General features: G+C 40.4%; 1 protein-coding gene across 4 annotated transcripts in view; it reads right to left on the reverse strand.

The window, feature by feature from the left end:
* Positions 1–23,027, reverse strand: part of ST8SIA1 (ST8 alpha-N-acetyl-neuraminide alpha-2,8-sialyltransferase 1) — a 129,974-nt gene that overhangs the window by 32,110 nt on the left and 74,837 nt on the right. For all 4 annotated transcript variants that reach the window (XM_035311314.1, XM_035311307.1, XM_035311317.1 and 1 more), the window contains one exon: positions 18,048–18,140. In XM_035311314.1, coding sequence (XP_035167205.1) covers positions 18,048–18,140 — 93 coding nt within the window. The remainder of the gene's footprint in view (positions 1–18,047; positions 18,141–23,027) is intronic.

Consider the following 23,027-nt stretch of genomic DNA (forward strand, 5'->3'; position numbering starts at 1 on the left):
CGAACGGCTGTGTGGTGTTTAGCTGCCAGTCGGGTTAAACCACAACACACACTCAACAATAAATGCCCTTCCAGGGAATTAAGTCTTTCTGAGTAGTGCAAAATTCAAACTGAAAACTGTGGGTCAAGGGCCTCAGCTGCCCTACCTCCATTATCTTAACAGAGCCAGCAGATCCTTTTAAGAGCCACCTGAAGACAATGAAACATAATTTGAAGGTTATTATGGGTGCAGGCCTTTTTCCATTTGGAGATGGAATTGGCCCCTTCCAAGACAGTTTACTGTATGAGAGAATTATTTGCAATTAGTAAGCACACACGGGGGAAATAAAAAAGCATTTATGTCTTTTAATATCTTACACCTACTTTACTTCAAGTAAGTAAATAACATTCACTACCACTGATGAATTTATAATTTTTTTACATGGGTTTCCAGGACTGTTGCTGATGATGGTTATTTAAGACTTCATTTCACAGAGATGCATTTAAAGGCAAGGTTGCAAAGGGCAAAATGAGAGGGAGAGAAAATATTACTCCAGAACTGAGCTGACCTAGAAATATTCAGGAACAGGAACACTAACAAAAATAAAAGGAGGATAGTGAAGGTCTTTCAGTGCTGTGGCTGTTGTCCCTGAACAACTAACTGATGGATACCATCCAGTCTGTGGGAAAGTGGGATGCTCAGGGTCCTGCCAGTCCATGCTAGATGAAAATTGCTTGGATAGTAAGTTTGCCACTTGGTGTATGCCTCTGTATATCAGGAATAAGCATCACAGATGAGAAACAAACCCTGCAATATTGTGACAATGTGTGAACAGCAATTAGCAACTCTGAAGACAGAGGCAGGTTCTCTGGCAGGTCCCATTAATCTTTTTATGCAGATTTAATACTCATAAAAGAGATTGCATGAGTAGCCAGGAATGTAAGCCTGCTTATCATGCCAGGTATTACAACAAGCTACTATGACTGAATGCTCGGCAAAGAGCCAGGAAGATGCTGCTCAAGACTTTTACTCCAGCTGTAATTGCTTCCTCATGCTCCTGTTATCCTAGCTGAAAATAAAGGGCAATGATATTTCATCTGCCTTGCTAACTGCATCACAATAGTTTGTAAACAGCAGCTTGACTTAAACTTATTTCAGTTACAAATAAACACCTTCTGAAGTGATGACAGAGATGAAAACTTTCATATCATGCCCCACAAACAAGCCTATTAGTTCCTGCTCTCCACCACAGTTCATGTTCAACAGTCAGAAACCCTTCCTAAAAGCCAGCTCTAAACCTTGCAGCTGGCTGTCAAACATGCCTTAGTACCATCCCTCACACTTTGCAGCTTTTCCAAAGGCTCCTTTCTGCCTGACAGAGGATAAGAACAGCCTACATCATGAGTCACTGCAAGGCTGTTTGGGACAAGGCATGAAGGGACTCGAGCTAGAAGACAACCAGTGAAGAAACTGCATTTCTGAATTGCCTCACATTTCACTTGTTAGCACTATCCAGACACCTTCATGCCAATCCAAAGGCTTGTTTTAATTTTTGTTCTACCTCAAAGCAGTTTGCAGTCAGTGATCTAAATCCATTCTGCATTTACTTTAACTTTTACTGGCCTAGACCACAGCACGATGAAAATCAGCATGACCAGGAGACGTAAGGCTGGACAGATCATGGGACATGACCTGAGGACAGAGCGTGACTAGGAGTCCTGGGATATGCATCCATTTAGCATGTCCCTGCAAAAGCCTCAGCTAGGTCAGCTGATGGGAAGAACATGTGCAGATGATGAGCTGCCCTTCTCCTGTCATGAATCATTTAAAGAGCAGTGAGCTCTACTGGTTCACACAGCTGTGCTTTACATCCAGGATAAGGGCTGTAGGTGTACCATGATAATTTTCTTATCAATAATCTAGCTCAGTATTACACTTTAGCCCCTAATCTGATTCAGATTTACAAGGCTACCCTCCTGACTATTCATCCTTCGTATCTTTAACAAATAATAGGAGCCTAAGAAGAAACTTGGTAGTGAGTCTTCCCTGTATTTTAGTTGGCAAAGTGATATATAACTGACTAAATTTCTATCTTCTGTTTTAAGTCCCAAGTCTCACAGAATTGAATAGTACACCTGCTATTAACTAATAGTTTAGTTTGTTTGTTGTTATGTGAGTTTTTTTTTGTGTGTGTTTTTTTTTTGTGTGTGTGTGTGTATGTGTGTGTTTTTGTTTTGGACACTTCCTGTCCTAAAAAATTAGGCTTAATGCTTTCTCTTTTCTTGCCCTGACTATTGCTCAACTAATCTACTGTCAGAATACAAATCTAGCTACTTCCCCCAGAGCTCAGTCTGGAATAAACACAGTGGAAGGTAGGATATAAATTGTAGAGAAATATCTGAAAAGCAACCCTTCAGCATATCAACAGCAAGCAAATCCACATGATAACCAAAGTATAGTTTAATGAATCTAAGAAACAATCCCTTTTACCTTTTACAGAGTAAGTAGATTTTCCAGTTCCTGAACTGACCTTTGTAAAAATAATAATAAATAAATTACAAAGAACCAAACTACATTCTGCCCTTTTATTCTGCTTGTTAAATTTTGTCTTTCACTCATTTTGCCAGTTACTCTTTCTAGTCGGTTCAATTTACCTCCAGTCAGGATACCCCAGAGCAATGCCACTCAGCTCGCTGCTCCACAGGCCAGCTTCCTCAGCTCTGTCTTTAATATCATTATTGGGAGTGAGTGGAAGAAGCACTGTGGGTATTTCTACATGCATTAGACTAGATTTCAATTTAATTTTTTTTTACATCTCTGAAACAGTACATGACCAAAAGTATCAGTGACAAGGAGAATGCCACCTTGATATATGTTGGCATACAAAATGGAAGAGCAAGTACAAAGAAAGAACTAGTAGACAGGAGTCAGCAGAGGGGAGAGAGGGAAGGAGAATACTAAAATCTCTACACAGAAGGCATGGTTATATCATGGAGCTTTTGTTTAGGTTCTAACAGATACTGTTAGTATTCTCAGCTATGCACATCTAAGCAGACCTATCAAATGAAACACCTCAAAGGATACAGACACCTGATGTCTGAAACCAAAATATTCTATTTAAACATAGGAAAGAGGTGTTGTTGTTTTTTTGTTGTTGTTGTTGTTTTTTCCTGTAAAGGTGGTCAGACACTGGAATATGTGGTCCAGGGAGTTCGTGCATTCTCCATTCTTGGTGACACTCAAAAGCCAACTGAGCATTGTCTTGGCAACCGGCTCCAGGTGGCCCCAGGGGATAAGACAAGATGACCTCCAAGGGTCTACTCCAACCTCTATCATTCTGCGTTGCTGTGAAACTTAATCAGGCTTAGCTGTTAAAAAAAGATTTCAACTCAATCCTGCTAAGATGGTGGCTGTTTTGATTGCATATTTGCAGCATTTCACTTAATAATACTTGGGCAAGTGAATTTAGCTATGAAAATCTGCATCCATTAAGGCTCTCCAGAGAGCAAGCAGAATTTTATGAACTACATCCTTAGACTTGGGTATGTAAAATCTACCTACAGGTTTTAGACAAGTCTTTGTCTTGCAAGGTAATATTTCATTAGCAACTCTCTTGGGTAGTATATACAACCATGTGGTGTAAGTCTACATTACTCTATTACAGACTACAGTACTTCATTAGTCCTGCACGCTGATGGAAATCAGGGGAAGTCTTCACTGTTTAGTTCAAGCAAATGGCTACATTGCTTAGCTGAGCTTATCACTGCACAAGAAAAGGAAAGAAGGGAGATGGAGCACACAAGGGGAATCCTTGCCTAGTCAGGTGGCTGATGTCACATATTCTGAGCATTTTCCAACTTACACTGCAGCCTTTGGTCTTAATAACCTTCCTACTCTACTTCATCCCTATCTTTCCTACTAGTCCAAAATTAATACAACTCCTCAGTCATGGGACTAAAAAGTAAAAGAATTTTGGATTGCATAAGAGGGAAGAAATGAAGCAAAACCAATGAAAGATTTCACATTCTCTCCACATACATTGCATACCTCCCTAACCTCTTTTCAGTGTATTGCTAGCCTGTAAGACCATCTCACAAGAAAGGGGCCTAAAAATTCATGATAGAAGACACCTAAAAATTAAAGCACAACATATGGCCCATGAGCTGTTAAACTCATTTCCATTTCGTTTCACTCAGAAATTAAGGAACAGGGAAGAAATGTTCTTTCAACAGACCCTCACACCCTTTGGTACTATAAACCGCTTTAAGCCCAAGCATTTAATCCTGCTTTAAGCCCAAGCATAGAGGCAGTAGATGTGTTCTTATAAGGTATTTCTAGCTAAGTCAGAAAATTAAACCATAGGTTGATAAAACAGTCCTACATGTTTACAAATAAGCATGACAGCCTCTCCTGTCTTTCCTATCACTCCCCAAAATGTAGACATCTCTGCTATTTTCTCTATCTGGACAATCAAAACGAAACCAGGAGCTCCACTGACACTAAAACTTGTTTCATCAATAGACTGTCTCCCCTGTCACTAGCAACCACAGTTTAATATCCTCTTACAATATTGCAGGGGACTTGTTGCTGCTAAACTCTTTGGTGGATGAGGCAGATGAATTGTACCACACACATTACACTTTGCCACACACATTACACTTTGCATTCCTCTGCACCGTCCCCATAGACCAGGAAAACCCTTAAAGGAACACTCTACAACCATGATTCACTGTTTCTTCCTGGTTACTCCAGAGCCACCATGAAAAGCAGAACTGTGTTTTCTCCCATGGCATGAATCCATTAACTCCAACTTCAGGTGTAGCTGAAGCACACCCTCTGAAACAAATCAGGCTTGCACCACCAAATCGCTCATGAAGGCAAGACAGACTGCCAGGACAGAGGCCTTACATTTGGCTTCTGTCTGGTTTGGAAGCATCCCCATCACTGCAATGCAGTCACAACTCCATTGCCTTCTGTAGGTCTGAGGTAAACTCTTGAGAGGATTACTATTGCTACACTTCCAGGGTATGGATGGAGCATAAGAGAATGAAAATAAAACCTATGACTTTACCTCTCCAGCAAATAAACAAGGCGAGATCTGCAGGGAGAGGTAGTATCTTAGATCAGATGATTCATCTTGAAAAATAGAAGTAGTTCTCAGAACTGATGGTTTTTCATTTGGCATTTTTTCTTGTTTATGTTCCGTGGAAGAGCTTCTGTATGATTAAATGTTTGTCTATATTTTGACTTAATGTTCTCTCTCCATACAGACCTTACCTTTTATGCCCTTAAATTACAACAGCTACAAAAATACTACTGTTGCTTTTTAGAAAAAACTGTACATGCTCCTAGAAGGAATTGCTTTTTAGAAAAAACTGTACATGCTCCTAGAAGGAAGCAAAAAAGGAAGCAAAAGGAAACAAAACTTTTTCTGGACATGATGAATAAAGAGGACACTACCCTTTGTTGAGAGAATGTTGTCCATATTGCTCTTCCTGGAAGGTCTCCAAAGAGTTTTCCATGAATAAGCCATGACATGGTCATATACTAACAAATCCTTCAGTTCTGAGTTTATGTTTCTTCGCAAATATAATTTACTCAAAATAATAATAATAATAATAAGGCCATTCTGATAACAAAGTCATCTTTTTATCTGTGACATCTTATTTTGAAATGCTGGTTTCCACAAATACTCTACCAATTTCACATATACATGTATACGTGATTGTGGTGGTTTTACTCGGGTAAGCAGTGGAGGTTCACCACAACCGCTCTCTCACTCCCCCTCCTCAAAGAGGAACAGGGAGAAAATACGATGAAAGGGGCTCAAGGGTTGAGATAAGGACAAGGAGATTGCACGGTAATTATCGTGATGGGCAAAACAGACTCAGCACAGGAAGACAGTAAGATTTATTATCTATTACTAACAAGCTAGAGAAGTGAGAAACAAAGGAAAGAAACTAAAAGTACCTTCCCCACCATCCACCCTCTTCCACCTCCTCCCCCCAAGCGGCACAGGGGAATGGGGAATGGGGGTTATGGTCAGTCTAAAGCGCTTCTTTGCCGCTCCTTCTCAGTCATTCTCGTCCCCTGTGCTGTGGGGTCCCTCGCACGGGATGCAGTCCTTGCCGAACTGATCCTGCGTGGGCTTCCCACAGGCAGCAGCTCCTCAAGAACTGCTCCAGATATGGGTCTGTACCACGGGGTCCATCCCTCAGGAGCAAACTGCTCCAACCTGGGTTCCCCACAGGCAGTAGCTCCTGCCAGGTCACCTGCTCCACCGTGGTCTCCTGCATGTGCTGCAGCGTGGAACCCTGCTCCACCGTGGTACGCCATGGGCTGCAGGGGGGCATCGTGCGTCACCATGGTCCTCACCACAGGCCGCAGGGGATTTCTGCTCCAGCACCTGGAGTACCTCTCCCTCTCCTTCTTCACTGACCTTGGTGCCTGCAAGGCTGTTCCTCACTCCTCTCACTCTCCCAGCTGCTGTGTGGCACAGCATTTTTTTTTTCCCCGGTCTTAAATATGCTCTCACAGAGGCGCAAACAGCATCACTTATTGGCTCAGCTCTGGTCAGCAGTGGGACCCTTACCAAACATGGGGCAGCTTCTAGATCCTTCCCACAGAAGCCACCCCTATGGCCCCCTGATACCAAAACCTTGCCATGTAAAAACCCACTACATCTCTACAATAAAGTCAGAACATTTCTGACTTCTAATGAACAGTAATGAGTCTCAGTAGAGCTGTTTGATGTTTTTTCCCCACCAGAGTTTAAATTCACTTTTTTGAGTTCTCAGCATTAAGCTATTTACAGTTTTAAAGACTTCTTCTCATGAAACATAAATTAATGACACCAATTGGAAAAAATTGACTTTCATACCTTACACACCGTGGCTTTGGAAACAGGTTTTAATTCCTCATTATACTTTTTTCTCAGTTTTGATGTCATTTAACTTTTTCTTGCCTTCTGTGGAAGGCCTTCTGAACATCTAGATACTTTCTTCGGTGTTTAATCACTTCTACTCTTTTTCCATGTACTACACTAACCAACTAAGTCAGAGTAACTAACTCCTTCTGACCTTCATTTTTCCTCGCTCTCTTAATACAGGTACTATTTATTCTTTTTTTTCCCTATTTTCTGAGGACATGTGGAAAAACAGTCCCAAAGATCTTTCCTTAGTGGTTCTGATAATGTTCTGGCTACTTAGAAACTCCAGATACAAAATCTCACAATCCCTTTAATTTCTGATTTACCTAGGGGATCCCTTAACCTTTTGTTCTCCATTCTCACTTCCATTCTAAACCCTTTGTTAGGACTAAACATTAATCTTTTCTGCATTAGCTTCTTCACTATTGGGCACTAGACCTGCTGTAGCTTACTTCTTCCTCGTTCTTTCAGTGTATTTACAGTCAAATTCTAGTTTCCTCAATGATGTCACAGTGTTGTCTTGCAGGTATTGCATTACTCCACTTTTAATAAATCTCTACCAAATTCTCAGAATTCTACTGCAAAATTATCATTTGGAATTTTATAAATCAAATTTTGAACCTTTTCATGCAATTGCTACATTTGGTGCCCTTCAGTCCTTACACAGAGAAACTGATGGAAACAGAAAACTATAAAAGATAAAAGATTCAATGCAACATGTAGGTGCTTTTAGAAGATTGCTTCTTTCCCTCTGCTGTTATTGCTCTGTTTCCCCTACCTCTCCAAGTCATTTTTTTTAACATTTCAAGTACATTTCCTCTAAGACAGTTTGCTTCTTGTACTTAGAGTAAAATCCAAGGAATAGAAATGATAAACAACAAGCAAATAAAATATAGTTGGTCAACATCCAGCTTTTAATATGGAGCATTAAGAAAGGGGTTGAGCCTGTTTTAAGTAGCGTCAGCCTTCCGGGGGGGGGGAAAAAAAAAAAAAAAAAAAAATCTAACAGCTGTAACTCATAGGAAACTACAGAGATAAAACAAGACAGGTGTCCAAGTCAGTAAGATAAAGTGTACAGCTATTTACTACTACATTACACGGAAGAAAGTGAAGTAACTCCCTCTTCCTTTGAAACCATAATAAATTTCATGATTTTAGAGATAGGGTGGAAGTGCTCAGCCTCCTTTTTCTAATCCTCTCTTCATCCCTTTAGATTCAACTTCTTACAGCAGTTCCTCTTCAAAGGATTGTTTGTTCGTTTTTCAGGATTGCTTTCTGATTACACTTTCCTTTCCCTTAGACCCAATAATGAATTTCTTCATGATTTGAGAGAGAGAATAGAAGTGCTCATTAGATCTTCATAAAATCTCAAAGATGGGGCCACCTGACCCAAAATGACAACAAAAATGTGTCATGCAGAGAACAATAGGCATTCTTTTATATTGACTTCAATTTTCTCACAACAGACCTTTCTCTGATGAGAAACCATGAAATAACTATTCAGAGCCAGCACAAGGAAAAGGCCCTGAGGGCCAAACAGACTGAGACCCCCATGTCTGCCCATCTACCCAGAGCAGCTGACAATCAAAGCCCTGTGCCATATTAAACAACCTTCCTGTGCACAAAGTAATCACAGTCACATTCAGTCACATCTGAAGAAAGTATATCACTTACCTTCCAAGGATCTTTACAGTTAAACATTTATCTAAAAAAATAAAAGGAAAACACTAATCTGACAGCTGTCAACTTCCCAAAATTTCTACAGAAGTAAACTAAAAGCAATAAAATGCAAATGCCAATTTTTACAACTGTTCTGTTCAGAAAACTAGCAGTTTCACTATAAAATAAAATAAACCCAACTCTACTTGGAGGTGTATTTTCACTAAAAATTATTCTGTTTCTAGATCATACATAAAAGGCTGCTGATGAAAAATGTTCTCTGATGCTTATAATGACTCATTTCTAGCAATTTAACAACATCTTCTTGTAAGAAATACAGAGAAGTTTTTTAACATTCTGACTCAAGCGTATTGTCCTTTTAATCAGCTCAATTTTTGCTTATAAAAACTATTTAATGAGTCACAACCTCACACTCCTACATTTTTTAACTGCACATTCATCATAGGGCAAGCATAATAGTATAAAAAACAACAAATGTATTGATGTTTTCCAATAAATCAACTTGCTTACATTTCTTCCTCAAAGGAGAGGATATACGTACAGGACTAAGGGGCTACGGGTGTGCAGAAAAGGCTACCTAGACCCCAGAACAGACAGGGAAGAAGAGAGTGCCTCATCCAAACCCCTGTGATTTTCACTTTGGAAGGCAGGTCCAGCCAATGGATCCATGAACAAAAAAACAAACCTTCCCTGATAAGAAAAAAAAAAAAAAAAAAAAAAAAAAAAACACTTTGTCATGTTTTTGGTTGGTGTAAAGCATTGCAGTGAGAGTGCTACTATCATTTATACCCCTAAAAGACTCCATATTGGATTTTCTCTTTCCATTCACCCTTTCCTGTAGCATTTTTCTAAGTTTTACTGATTTAGGTTTTTCACTGAAAATCATGTTGAAATAATGTCCTAAAATGTTTATTGAGCAAAAAAATAATAATTTTGGTAATAGAAAATTAAATATTTCCAGAGTTTACAGGAAGGGAAATATTGACTATGAAAACAATAACAAAATGTCAGAAAAAAAAATAAAAATCAAATACTTTCACATTCATTATAGCAAATTCTGTCTGAAAATGATTGGTTGGATCTTGTCCTCCCCAACTGAGAGTGCCAAAATAGAATCTAGGAGGAGGCTCCTATGGTACAAGCTCTTGTTGACCAACTTAGCAACTGGTTTCCTTACTGACTTTACTGCACAAGACTCAAGAGTGATGAATAACCACCTACACAGCCCATCAGCCTCTGCTGGAGGCCAGCAGTGCTGGAATCTCACAAGAGATTAACATGAATAAAACCCATCAGCCTTATCAGTTAGATTATCTCGTTCCCAGCAATCCCCTCCACTGTTTACTGAGAAAATAGATATTAGCCTCTCTCCCTGCCTCTTTGATGCTTATACATAACCTAAAGCTTTTGGCCTGTGGCTCAGCCCATTAGGATAATTCTTGCATTCCTATGACAGTCTCCTGAATTTGAAGTTTTTCTTTGAAGTTTATGGTATCACACAAAAGCAGATACTATTAAAAATGGAAGTTATTCTTTTTTTTTTTGGGGGGGGGGGAAGGAGAGGGGGGTGTTGATGAGGAGAGGATGTCACAATCTGACAGACCACAGAAAAGTGGTTTTCTGTGTTCCCATTATCTTTACTCTTCTAGATTGCAGGAAGTCATGTATCTTCACTTTAAAAAGATACACTTCCTTTTTTGTTTTGTTTTGTTTTGTTTTTTTTTCAATCAGTATCTGAAAAAATCCAAGAGTTGGGATAGCAGTAGAAAAATCTGGGTTAAAGCCATAGACTGCAAAGAAAGATTAGTTACTTAAACAGGGATTAGTTTCTTAAAAACTTTTGAGGTGTGACCTTGAACAAACTTGGGTTGCTCATACATGACATTAAAGTGCTTGATACAGAAAAACATTTCAAATACAAGTTATTTCACTGACTTTGAAATATTACTTGCATACTTAAATATGAAAGCAGTACTTAGGTACACTATTCCACATACAGGCGATAAGTTTAGCAGCTCTCATATCAAGTTTTTCCACAGGATGAAGAAAACCTAATTAAAAGCATTACTTGTTCAAGGACATACATAGCTCTCACATTTCACAAACCTAATAATGGAAAATTGGGCAGCTGGTTGTCTTCCTGCTTGGTACTGCTGGTAGACTTTTCAATACAGTCATCTTAAGGAGGTAGGCAGGAGGTAGGGAAAAAGAAAAAGCAAGTTCTCCTGCAATGGCTTGCCAAGAAAATGAAAATGTGTGAGACAATGTGTTAATGAATATCAGCACATACTGGCAAGCACTGGTGATTTTGGTAAGACAAAGATTTGCAATTAAAATGCCATTTGCAATACTGATAGATATAATTATCACCAAAATCCCAGTTTAAACTAGATGTACAAACACATACGTAAGATAGTGCTTCTCTACTTCTACAATAAATATGCATTAGCAATGCAATTTGAGGACTTTCCTATCAGAAATCCAAATGGATTATTTTAAACCTGATGTCTTCTATTGTTGCTCTATGATAATCATTAATAAAACATTGTTTTGTTTTGTTTTGTTTTTTTTAACAGAGACCATCAAGCTACAATTTCAAGACATTTCACTTATAATTTCTCATTTCACCCCATTATCAATTAGTCCTTTCAATTGTTTTAGCATGGAAACTTTTGAAGAATAACCGAATAGAGGGTCACCCAAAATATCATCTTGCCTGCCCTTACGTCTCAGGGGAAATTCTACTTGATCAGCCAAACTTATCAGACCTGTATTTAAACACAAGCTAGATGGATTTCACAGCACCCTCTGGGATGTTCTTTCTAATATCTACTAATCACTTCACCTGATGAAGTATTGCCTCACATCCAGTCACCTTAGCTAGCAGCACCCCAGGAAATTGTTATAGCTCTCCTTAGTCTTTCCTATTTCCCCCTTCTCCACAACCAGATTGTTGGTTAACTTTTCCTCTCAGTTCTCATTTTCCTCAAAATTTCATTCCATTGTTTCTCATCTCATCACTAATAATTTAAATTTTTCTTTGAAGCCACTGATGTATTTTGAGATACCTCTAGATGTAGTAATCCTTTCCTTGGGGCTCAGGTTTCAGAGATCTTCTTGTTTCTGCTCTTCACTTCACTCTCCAGTTGGCACTTGGTATTTGGGGTTTTACCAAACACAAAGTGCCAAATCTGAGCACAGTACCCTAGCCGAGGCATGGCTGGGCTTAAATGTATCCCTTCATGTACTATATTTTTTTAGATAACCCAACATAGCAATTGCTATCATCTAACTAGTAGGATATTGCTTATTCAGGCACTGACAAACACAACACGTTTCTTTTCTGCAGAAATGCCACCTAGCCAATAACTCACCCATTTTTTTTGCCTTTTCCTTACTGAGTGGAGGCCTCTGCATTTGCTTCTTCTGGATAGCGTTCTGTTTAGTTCAGAATGCTTCTCTATTTTTTCATCATAGCTTTGAATTTAAATTGCAATGCCATTTTACATGGTATGGGTGCATATTTGTATTGAGAAAATAGATGCCTTTGTGTGACTAATCTACTGCTATGATTTCAAAAGCTGACTTTAAAATTGTAACTGTACATATGGGGCTTAACTCAAATTAACCAAATTGTTTAGGAATGTTTGATTACACTGTAAAAGACAGTTCCATCTATGTCTTCCTACATGGGTTAGGATTTGGTAATACCTAAAAAGTGTAACTTTGCAGTCAGTCTATGCAGCTTTTCAGAGGAAAAATCATCTAAAACTCATCTACGAGAAGCAAAAGAAAATACACAATAAATTATTGTTTTTTAAAAGTGTTTTATATCTCTTTCTTACTTTAAAATAGATTATAATCCTGTCCACACTGGCAATCAAGGAGAGAGGGCAGAAAATAGAGTAAAAGCCATTGATTTAAATGGGGCATCTCAGAAAGTGAGAACAAACTGAGTTTTGCTCAAGGCATGGCTATAACAACATGACATCATCCTTGTCACAACATGGATTGTTGTTACAAGTCCACATTTTTCTATGCACCAGCTAATAAAGCACAAAAGCCAATCGGAAATTCTGGATTTTTTTCCTGGTTCTGCCTTTGGCCTCATGGCAACATTGGCAAATCCTTTTCATCACCTCACTTAGGCTTCCTTTTCTGTTCAACCAAGGACAAAAACAGGTGTTCCTCACAGACAGAAGCTATGGCTTGCTGCTAACAAATTTGAAGCTTTCAAATGAATTTAATATTATGGAAAAGACTGATTAAAAGCCAATGAGGATCCAAGCACCTGCTGCATACAGAAAGGTTTGTTGTACCTTGTAGCTTGCCCATAAGAACTATTTCCCAGAAATATTATCCCCTTGCTCTTGGCAGAGACATTCTCAGACTCTTCTAGAACATAAAAGGGCAGTTTTCTGATATGAATGAAAACAATGATTATTAATACTTTGTAATGCTTCTCAGTGGGATAACCTGAGCTATACTCAACAGTGGGTACCAGGAATGAAGGAAGAAACACTATGTGAATTATTTAAAATCCAGTGGTTAAATGAGTTCATGGGGAAAAATCCTCTCATCCCCTTGATTGCTAAAGAAAGAACAAGAGATGAGTAAGATGGATATCCCTTCAATAACTTATTTTTCTCTTTCTTTCTTTTTCTTTCTCTTTCTTTTTTCTTTCTTTTTCTTTTTCTCTTTTTCTCTTTCTTTCTCTCTTTCTCTTTCTTTCTTTCTTTCTTTCACAGAATCACAGTATAGTCTAGGTTAGAAGAGACCTCCAAGATCACCGAGTCCAACCTCCGACCTAACACTAACAAATCTTCCACTAAACCATACCCCTAAGCTCTACATCTAAATGTCTTTTAAAGACCTCCAGGGATGGTGACTCAACCACTTCCCTGGGCAGCCTATTCCAGTGACTAACAACCCATTCAGTAAAGAAGTTCTTCCTAATATCCAACCTATACCTCCCCTGGCGCAACTTGAGCCCATTCCCCCTCGTCCTGTCACCAGGCACATGGGAGAATAGACCAACCCCCACCCCACTACAGCCTCCCTTCAGATACCTGTAGAGTGCAATAAGGTCACCCCTGAGCCTCCTCTTCTCCAGGCTAAATAGTCCCAGCTCCCTCAGCCGCTCCTCCTAAGACTTGTTCTCCAGGCCCCTCACCAGCTTCGTAGCCCTTCTCTGGACTCGCTCAAGCACCTCCATGTCCTTCTTGTAGCGAGGGGCCCAAAACTGAACGCAGTACTCGAGGTGCAGCCTCACCAGAGCTGAGTACAGGGGGACAATCACTTCCCTGGACCTGCTGGCCACGCTGCTTCTTATGCAAGCCAGGATGCTGCTGGCCTTCTTGGCCGCCTGAGCACACTGCTGGCTCATATTCAGCCGACTGTCAACCATCACTCCCAGGTCCTTCTCTGCCAGGCAGCTTTCTAACCACTCATCTCCCAGCCTGTAGCGCTGTTTGGGGTTTCTGCGCCCCAGGTGCAGGACCCGGCACTTGGCCTTGTTGAACTTCATACCGTTGGCCTCTGCCCATCGGTCCAGCCTATCCAGATCCTCCTGCAGAGCCTTCCTACCCTCGAGCAGATCGACACACGCACCTAACTTGGTGTCGTCTGCAAACTTGCTGAGGACGCACTCGATCCCCTCGTCCAGATCATCAATGAAGATGTTAAAGAGGACTGGCCCCAGTACCGAGCCCTGGGGGATCTCCACTACTGACCAGCCTCCAACTGGATTGGACTCCATTCACCACAACTCTCTGGGCCCGGCCATCCAGACAGCTCTTAACCCAACAAAGTGTGCGCCAGTCCAAGCCATGAGCAGCCAGTTTCCTGAGGAGAATGCTGTGGGGAACGGCGTCAAATGCCTTACTGAAGTCAATGTAGACCACGTCCACAGCCTTTCCCTCATCCACTAAGCGTGTCACCTTGTCATAGAAGGCGATCAGGTTGGTCAAGCAGGACCTGCCCTTCATAAACCCATGCTGACTGGGCCTGATCGCCTGCTTGCCCTGCAACTGCCGCATGATGACACCCAAGATAATCTGCTCCATGAGCTTCCCTGGCACTGATGTTAAAATATCTAATGCTACATAAGCATTTTTATGTTCACATGTGATCCTCTAACTAGTCCCACTCCACAGCTGTAGACAAGTGTTCAGAATACATAAAACCATCACTGTAAATAATGTTACCTTGTTCATTTTTTCATGCAGCCTAAAAACAGCCACACGCACATCACAGGTCTCACTACTGCACTGCCTTCTTCCTAGCAGAGATATACAGCTGCTACTCATTGCTGACTAGGGAGGTTGGGGAATGAATTGGAAACATCAAGGAAAACTGGAAACATCAACCCATTTGTCCTCTATTTGATTAAGGCATTGGCGGGGGGTGGGGGGGGGTTGGGGGGAAGGAGTGGTAGAGGGGGGAAGGTTGTGGTGGTCCCAGGAGTAGCTTTACACAACATTTCAGTCCCAATTACAACCTCAATCCAGGCTTTGACAGGGAAGCAAATTTTGACTGTAAAGTGGAAAAGAAAGCTTTACACAAGCTCAAAGCACTAACTGAAGGGAGATGCCTGTGACACATTTTAGATAAAAAAAATAAATTAGGGCAGTCATCATGAGTCCTCTAGTCAGCTATGGAAATTTCTGTGATAATTCTATTGTCAGTGCTCATGTATAATATGAAGCAAAGTTAGGGTAGGAAATTCCTCAGTTTTTAAAATCCAAGTGAGAACTGAGCACCATACTTTACACATAAAACTGTACTACTTGCAATTATATTTCCTGCTTAAAACCAAGTAGGAACTCGATCTCTAAGTCTGTTATTATTATTTGCCAACTTTGAGTTTTGCAAAAGGCAGCATTTAGAAGGTACCACTAAAGTCGATGTACTCCCAGTCTAAAGTTTTTACTGTCCCATCCTATGGCTCTAAAGCTAGAGGGAAACAGTGGTAGCTCAGATTATCACTGAGCAATAATTACTGGCAACAATTTAGTTTCCTATAGTTATCCTTCTGATTTTAAAACAAGATTGAAAACTGCCTCCACATCGCTGGTATGAAAACTTTGCCCTATCCAACATGCCTAATCATAAATTATCTAGCAATGATAAATCTTTTAGAAGCAATGAATGGCATTGCAGGAGCAATTCACTAAATCTGCCATAACGCACTTGAGAGATAATTGAGATGTCAAGCCTCATCAATATCAACCTACTCAAAGTGAGGACAAGAGGACAATGGAAGAATGATAATGAATAATACCATTATGTGAAGCTAGTTAACTTACAGCTTAGAAACAGATACATATCAGTCACCAATCTGAAAGTCCTTGAATATCATGAAGTCTGGACATACAAGCAGTCTTAGTTCCTTAAAAAGCTTCTTTCCATAGAAATTGATTATTTTTTGAGAGTAGTAGTCTTTTTTGCATTTTAACTTGCAAGCTTGCACCTTTTATCAAATTCTAATTTAACATGCAGATGGCAAAATAATCAGTTTACAAGAAAGATTAGTAAAATATAATTTAAAAAGAAAAAAGAAACTCTTTCTGAACAGGCAGAGGAAGTGTCAGATCTCTCAAGGGCTTCAAGCCTGAGGAGATTTCTGCCAATTTTCAGCACTATGGGTTTGTTCTTTGTCTCATTCTCAACAGTTGTCTATACATCTCCTTATCTAATCAATACACGCACATATACATCCTACATTACTTTCTTATCGAAGGTCTTGCATCACTGTTACCATCTATTTTGAAAACTGACATTGAAAACAATCCCATCTTCTGATCTCTTGTTCTTTCCTCACTTTCACTTTCTCCATTTTCCTTCCCCATCCACTCCCCCTTTTTGATATCCCTCTCTAACAGAGTGTCATTTCACATCTACTCACTCCTTCCTTCCCTCCTTGCTGAAGAGACTAGTCCATAGTCTTCCTGTAACATCACTAAAACTCATTTTCCTTTTCATTTTCTGTTCAAAATATTAAGTACAGCATGCTTTCCACTTTAAGCCTTGGTGAGATGTGTGAGTAATGTCCATGAGTTTAATAATCCCCTGCATTGGCAACTGTAAAATCCTTTGCAAGATTTATACTTCCCACTCTTCTTCATTTTACCCACGATGCTATTGCAAAGATAATCTTATTTCTTCTATTTGATGCTCTGTCCATTTCATCCCACTTTTTAAATCAACATCATTAGCTGTGTACCTTCCATAGGATTTTCACATCCCTCACCCTCAGGGCCTACTGCCCTGAGCAGCTCTCTCTTCTTGCCTGGCACCTGGTGCCATTCTCTGCCAATCCTGCTTGAAAGCCTTTCTGTGCCTTCCCCTGTTCAGACACTCTCTGCTTGGAATCAGTTCTTGAAGTTGATGACTTCTCCATTTCCCTCTTGCTCACCCTGCCTTTTCCACTCTGTCCAAGACTGGCATACAACCCATCTATTCCACACACAAAAGTAGACAACACTTCAGTTCCTGACAGAGGAAAAGTACTACATTTAGATACCAACAAACATCAAATTCCAGGTCTGTTCTGTGCCTTTCTTTCTCATACACCTGGATTTCTAGTATTTATTTTATTCCACTACTTTGCTTCCTTTCACAATCCCTCACCTCCCAGTACCTGCATTATACATTTCTCTTATGCCTAATCATTTCCTGCTCACTCTCTCAGTTTATGCCTTTTTTCTGTGTTTTTCAGTAAGCATGGCATGATACTACCAGATCTCATTCTGCCTGAGAAAAGCCTACCTCATTCTGGGTGATAAACAAATAACATGGCAATTAAAATTCAGCAAGGCAAAATCAGAGAGATGGCACCGACTTTTTTTCGTTGTCTCTTCCCCTCTCTCATCAGCTACTGACATTTGGAAAATTTCAACCAACTCAAATAATCAACAAAATTTTATCCCAGTCTCCTAAGAAGCACAGCTTGTATGATCACAACCTGGTGATCAGTTCTATTCTAATCTTTTTTGTACCGATATGTCAATATCAAATAACAGAAAGAGGGTAAGGACGCAGAAGTAATCAGTGGCTCCTTCCTTAGCCTCTTCATTAACCGTGGGATGCAGCAGCCAGCTGGCCTCACTAGTGTACTAGTTTGGACCACCCATTGGTAAGTGCCTGGCCTACGAGTAGCCAAAGCACCCCTGGCATGTACCCAGCCATCCAGTTAAAAGTAGGGAGCTGCAAGCACTGAAGGGATTATGGTAGGAGAAATAACTATGCAAGAAGCCATTCTCCCTTAGTTTCCATGCTGACAGTGAAAATATCTTGGTTTATTTCACCTAACAACAACTCAATGTGCATTTCATCTTTTCCAGAACCTTTCCAGAACCAGGACAAGACCATAACTCTGGACACTAATATCTATAGCACATTATGAAGCATTTTTCTTTTTGATTTCTCCAGTCCAGAGAAAAAATAATATGCTCCCTACCTTTTCTGAATTATGCTGGGATTTGCAGTCACCAGCTGGGTTTTTGTTCCAACATCCTTGCTGTATTCGCTGGACAGTGGAGGAAGGTTGCACCTGTGCATAGAAAAACATTCAAGACTTTAACTGACATGCAGGATTGACAAGCTTCCACCTCAGTCTTTTTAAGTCTGCAAATTTGGAGTATTCAAAAACAAAAACTGCAAGTGGACAGAAAATGTAAAAGTGCTGTACAGATATTAGACCAAGCTACCAATGTTCCCTACTATACCACATCTATAAGCACAATAGGACATTTTTGTACCAGATTGGGGAAATGTAGAAATAAAACCTTTTGCAGAGATGATCCTATCCCTAACTATTAATCAAAAACAAAGACAGTGACTTGGCATTTCTGACAGGTTGAAAGGTGGTGGAAGAGGCTGTTATTATCTATAGCAAAAACATTTTTCAACCTCAAGTTCTGAAAAGTTTTTACTCGTTTTGTTTTCCAGTATCACATGCTTGACTGTTATCATGCTGTAGCAGTACAAGCATTACATATGTCTTACAAGCATTACATATGTCTTGCAAGCAATGGGCAACTGGAATTTTTTAACATTACTTTGTGGGGTAGTCTTCAGCATACCAGAATTTACAAAAGAAACAGAAAAAATGTAAGTGGTTATTTAATATGTGCATATCAGTCCTCTCAAAGCCTGGTTCTGGTGGGAAGGGTGATAAGTTAAAATGATGAAGTAACTATGCAGATCTACTATGGCAAGCAGAAAGACAAGGCTCTTAAAAAACAGAAGTGGAGAGAAACTTCCAAACAATGCACAGTCCAAAATGTTGCTGGGAGAGAAGACTTGGGAGAAGAAGGAAGGAGTGGTAGATGAAGGTGAAAATACATTCAAGCAGTATCCAAGCCTGTGCACTGCTGTAGCAATAACAGTTAGGAGAAACATACTCAACACATTGCAACTAAAATGGTCACTAAATTGACACCAAAAAAGGATGTCAAAACAGTATTTTCCATCTCAAAGTTGTCTAACTTTTTAAAATCAAAGATACAGATAATATTTTTAATGCAAAAAGGGCAAAAAGGAAACAAAGATTCTCAGAGAAAAGTAGAATTTTGATTTTTTCCGTAACAAGTCCTTTGTGTTTTAGTGCTGCTGGGTTGTTTTAAGGTGTTTCCTCCCTCCCCCCCCCAAAAAAAATATTGTTTTGGCCTGTATTATAACCAAATTTGCCCTCAATTTTTTAAACTCAGCCACGGAATCAAGAAATCACCATGGGCTTGTGCTGGTTTCCCTGCCTTGCTGTGGCACAGCCAAGAGGAGCAAAGCTCAAGGCAAGGAAGGAAGCCAGCACCTGGCTGCTGCTGTGCTGGGCAGGAGCTGCCCTAGGCCCAAGGTCAGGCAGCCCAGGACTCAGCTGGGCCTGCAGCCTTGCAGGGAGCCCTTATTTCAAATTCACCATGTCTCTTCCCATTGCCAAGGAGATGTGGGTTTCTTTGCTGCAGGTCACACTCCTGTGAAAGTCAACCTCATTTCTCACTATGTTCTCCATTAAACTTTCTCTGGCACTCCTCTTCTCCAGCAGTATCTCTGTGTTCATCTTCCAGGCAGACCATTTTTGTTATCCTTGCAACAACCCAGCAACAACCAGTTTGTCACCCAGCAACAACCAGTTGCTTATTCCATTTAGTTTTTTATCTTATTAAATCAAAGGCCCATTTCCTAAGCCAGTGAGAAGCAGGACCTGTGGAGCCATGGTTCAGTTTTTAGGGCTGTTTCCAGGTGGTACTCCAGAAACTCTGAGACGTGTTTTATAAAAAGCAAAGCCCTTGCTCCCATAGCGGTTGCTGCCCTGCAAATATTTTCACTGGCCTCTACAGCAGCGGCAGGATGGTTCCACACAAGTGTCATGGCAGGGAGCAGCAAATGAGCTACTCAGGCTGCAGGCTCCACCTCCACATGCTGTTGTTCGTGTGATATTGGTGCCCAGCGAGGGTGCTAGTGTGTGCACACAGTATGCTTCATATAGTTTTCTTAATGCCAAACATCCCACATTCCTTAAAAACACCAAAACAGTGCATTGCATGTGTTAGAACACAGTCAAATACCAGCCATCAGAACCATATTCTTAAATTCACACTATCAGAAAATGCCATGAAGGACAGCAAAGTCATACGTATGTCCTCTTGCACCTGGGCCAGGGCAATCCTAAGCACAAATACAGGCTGGGCAAAGAATGGATTAAGAGCAGCCCTGAGGAGAAGGACCTGGGGGTGCTGGTTGACAAGAAGCTCAACATGATCCATCAGTGTGCGCTTGCAGCTCAGAAAGCCAACCGTGTACTGGACTGCATCAAAGGGAGCATGGCCAGCAGGGCGAGGGAGGTGATTCTCCCCCTCTACTTTGCTCTTGTGAGACCCTACCGGGAGCACTGAGTTCAGCTCTGGGGCTCTTAATATAAAAAGGATACAGACCTGTTGGAGTGAGTCCAGAGGAGGGCCACAAAGTTGATCAAAGGGCTGGAGCACCTCTCCTGTGAGGACAGGCTGAGGGAGCTGGGGGTATTCAGCCTGGAGAAGAGAAGGCTCCGGGGAGACTTTATGGAAGCCTTCCAGTACCTAAAGGGGGCCTACAGGAAAGCTGGGGAGGGATTTTTTACAAGCGAGTATAGTGATAGGACAAGAAGTAATGGCTTCAAACTAAATGACAGTGTGTTTAGACTGGACATAACGCAGAAGTTCTTTACTCAGAGAGTGATGAGGCACTGGAATGGGTTGCCCAGAGAAGCTGTGGATGCCCCATCCCTTGAGGTGTTCAAGGCCAGGCTGGACGGGACTTGTCTAGTGGGAGGTGTCCCTGCCCATGGCAGGGGGTTGGAACCAGGTGATCTTTAAGGTCCCTTCCAACCCAAAGCATTCTATGATTCTATGTATATGTAACAGACTAATTCAACCATGTTCATCGTGAAAAATAAAATTTCCAGGAAAGCTTTGCTCCTTTTCATGTCCATATTTGTTAAGATGTGCATGAGGCATCACAATCTCATTTGGGGAACATCTTCTCATTTGATCTACCACAATTTAAGAGAAGCTAGAAAACTTAAAATGAAGCCAGAAAAGAGGGATAAAAAATAAGAGACAACAGAGGGGGGGAAATAATAGATCATAGGGAAAGATTAATTCCCAAAGAGTGATAAAACTTTAGAAATTGAGAAAGGTTTACATAATAATTAATATATATATATATATATAGCAATTTGTTGTTTTATATACTTGCACTGAGTAGGATACAAATTAATCAGCATAATACTATGTGCAGAGGTTGTGTGTAGGAACCCTCTCAGTAGCAGTTTTCAATGGCAGGTCAAACAAACATTTGTGAAGCAAGATCTTGCCTCAGAGCAAAGAGATGGAATAAATGATCTCTGTCAGGCTACAACTTAATGTTCTCTGATTCGAATAAACACAAACTTTTAGGGCAAGCTTTAAAAAAGCCATTTTTGATTGAAGTTTATTCAAAAGCATTGTAAAGGACTGAGGTCTCTAGTTTTATCATCTTAACATATGAATAATTAAATTTATTTCACAAACCAGTCCCAGATGCGTTGTTTTAACACATCTAATTCCTTTTAGCAGTAAATCTCATTCCCGGCTTATTCTGCATGAAATACTAAGAAGGAGCCCAAATATCTAGCAGGAAACTCATCACAAATGCAGTTGATCAACAGAAACTTCTTGGCCTTTTCTTTAACAGGTCAGCAGCATGCTGAGCCCTGCGCAGTTGATGAATACATCAAGAAGTAAAAGATTCATCCTAAGAAACACACCTTTTTAATTATCTTACTCTTGCTCCTGGTACTAAGGAGTAAGTACATGAGTGTGCATGTACGTGAAAGAAGGAAGTACCAGGACAGTGTCTGAGGCCAGCATTTTTGACATGAGCATAAATGAAAGTGGAGAACATACTGGTCTTTTGTATCTCCTTGCTTAGACACAGATTTTTGGAGGGAAAAAATATATCAACAAGCACAGCTGTCCATGTGTTCCTTTTTGACATCTGAGAACTTCCAGCTCACTAGGTAGCAACATCTTCAAGAGTGAAATGAGAGGGATCCTTCAACCTTCACAGGGCAGAAATGCCTCTTCTAGGTTTGGCCCAGAGAAAAGTCCATCTCCTGCAGGTGCAGAGAATCCAGGCAACCTGGCCAGGTAATGTCATGTGCATTTGGTAGATGTTATGTGATTATCTAGCTCTTTATATATTGTATATTTGCATATTACTAAACACTAGGGACTAATATGAATTTAATACATTATTTCAAATATTCATTTTTATTTTTTTTGTGGCACCTTGGCCATTATCAAGACAATAATTACCTATGGCAACTAAACACAATGTTTCTCTAGACTTCTCTACAAACTCCAAAAGTAGTACCATATTCAATATCCCCAGCTCCACCAGGGCTGGCATGGCTAGATGGCATGTCACATTAATGAAAAGATAACAGCTTGGCCTCCCCAAACCATGATAGCCACTAGGCAGTGGCTTTCAGTTTTGGAACAAATTCACCAACAGCTTGGAGAACTCCCCCAAATTCCCTGGAGAGAAACCCTCTCCCTGGCAGATGTACAAACCACAGCAGAGACAAAAGACAGCTGAGGGACAGGAAGAATCATTAAACACATAAATATTTCTTCACAATCTAATGTCAAGAAAACATGCCTCTTTTGTCAAAATAGAGACAAAAACATTGCTTATAGTTCAGTACCCAACACTTCTCTTAAAATACACTCTTGAATGAAGAGAGAGGGCAAAACAAAAAAAACTTCCTGAATATAAGGATTACAAACTTGAAAAACAGCCAGGTATCTCAAGAAAAGCCTATGATTACCACACTAACTAAACATGTAGACTTTTATGTACCTTTTTTATTGCAGATGCAGCGTGCTGTGCCTTAGGGGCTGAAAACTGCTGCTTTTTT

This window comes from Oxyura jamaicensis, chromosome 1 (assembly GCF_011077185.1).
Source record: "Oxyura jamaicensis isolate SHBP4307 breed ruddy duck chromosome 1, BPBGC_Ojam_1.0, whole genome shotgun sequence".
Lineage (NCBI taxonomy): Eukaryota > Metazoa > Chordata > Aves > Anseriformes > Anatidae > Oxyura > Oxyura jamaicensis.